This window comes from Nematolebias whitei, chromosome 19 (genome assembly GCF_014905685.2).
Source record: "Nematolebias whitei isolate Nwh7 chromosome 19, NemWhi1, whole genome shotgun sequence".
Classification (NCBI taxonomy): Eukaryota; Metazoa; Chordata; class Actinopteri; order Cyprinodontiformes; family Rivulidae; genus Nematolebias; species Nematolebias whitei.
Genome location: NC_056516.1, coordinates 20690985 through 20692835, shown reverse-complemented (window position 1 = coordinate 20692835; position 1851 = coordinate 20690985). Strand labels below are relative to the sequence as shown.

Here is a 1851-nt window from a genome sequence, read left to right as displayed (position 1 = left end):
GAGAACACAAGGAGAGCACAAGGCAAATATGACTTAGGTTAGAGAATTAACACAAGGAGACTGACATCACAAATACCAGAAGTAATGCTTCAGCAGGGAAAGAAACTCTTCTGCAGCTTTTTATAGTCCTTGCGCTCCTTAGTGGGATGACTCCCAGCTGCTGCTTGTTGGCACCACCTCTGGACTCAGGAACCTGCAGGAAGAGCTATGATCCTCACACTGCTATTTTTTTTCCCCCAAATCTTACCAAATAAAATCCATTAGAATTTTCTAGCTTAACAACGTTCTGCTTCACATCCAAGATGCTCAAAACTGAAAGCTACGGAGTGAGTTGTTGAATCCTCATGTAAATCATTCTCCCTCCCTGGTGAGGGCCATTAGATGATTGTGAGATGTTTTGGTTACGTCAATTAGTATTACACTTATTTGGGACTGGACTCAGATGTGCATTATGCTGTATGTACTGAATAGATAAAATGGGATTAATTCCTCTGTATAAAGTTGATGTTTCTCATCCAACTTTGATGGTTTATTTAATTCATTTTTCAAATTTATTTTACTTGAGACCATGTCCTAGATGACTGAGAATCTATACCAGCAGAAAACAAACAAACAAAAATATATATATCAGTAGTATGCACAGAACTATCATCTAGTAATATTTAACTCATCTGGATTGACAACAAAACCTTTGCCAAATAACATAATTTCCATTATGATTTTGGTTTTATTTCCATTCTGAATCAATATTTCCTCAAGTTATTTATTACCTTTGGATCACACCTTCTATCTCCTGCATCTGTGTCTTTATGGTTTTGTTGTACTTTGCTGTGTTTTTACTTCAAATAGTGACATGTGTTGAGCTTTCACCTATAAATTTAACACATTTTTGTTTGTGCACAGTTTTTTAAGATACAGTGCTCTTGTTGGATATTTCTCATTGCATGGGCAAACCACTTTCAATTTATTAAAGTAGTTTCTATTGTTGGGCATTAAACTGTCAAGAGAGGGTAACGCTCTGCTCTCTGCCTTACTTTTGGCCTATTGTATACTCTAGAAAATGTAAATGCAGCCTGTTATCACATTATTAAAATTGTAAGAATATACGTTTCCACATAAAAAGTTTTGTCAGTTTTATGAAAAGTAGAAAAAAAGCACACTCATTCCTTCCAAATACAGTGAAAATGTGTTATTGCTGTTTTAGGAAAACCTCTATAAAAACTGTCACTGTTAAATGAGCAAGTCAGAGTCAGAGTTTCTTTATTGTCATTCGCACCTCATGTGGTACAAGTGGTGGAGCGAAATCATGTACACAGGCTGGAGGCTGGAGACTTTAGCTTTGTAGCAGATTGTTGATGTAAATGATGCACAATATGTGCTGCTAAATTCAACCACCAGTTCAAAATGACTGAATCCAGCCCTAGAAGTCCAACTGGAACTACAAACCCAGACTTCATGTTCATCTTTGAGTTTTTTATTTTATTTATTGTCTGCCTCTCTCAGACGTTGACCTTCATGTTATCATAGCTGGCAGGCCATGTTTTTTAGAAAACATACATTTTTAATTTCCAGTGAAATTACTGAATAACTGTTGTTAAATCAAAGCACAATCAGACATAAACTCTGAGAAGAGCAGAGCAGCAGATACACCAGAACCACTGATGCCCTAACTGTAAAAGCACTAAGGCCTTTTCACCAAGATTTGAACATCAAGGAATGGAACAGTCAAGCACAGTTTGTAATGTCTCACAAAATAACAAAAAGACAGGAAGCTGTTATCTTTTGGGGGGTAAAAAAAAGTGGTTGATGAACTCTGCTGTTTTAATGTGCTCTTTTATTATTTTTTTTTTT

The 1851-nt window shown here is 36.0% G+C and overlaps 1 protein-coding gene across 1 annotated transcript in view; it reads left to right on the top strand.

Annotated features, from left to right (window-relative positions):
- The first annotated feature begins 1455 nt into the window (after positions 1–1455).
- Positions 1456–1851, top strand: part of LOC119425360 (lactose-binding lectin l-2-like) — a 6936-nt gene continuing 6540 nt past the window's right edge. The window contains exon 1 of the mRNA XM_037692881.1: positions 1456–1501. Coding sequence (XP_037548809.1) covers positions 1456–1501 — 46 coding nt within the window. The remainder of the gene's footprint in view (positions 1502–1851) is intronic.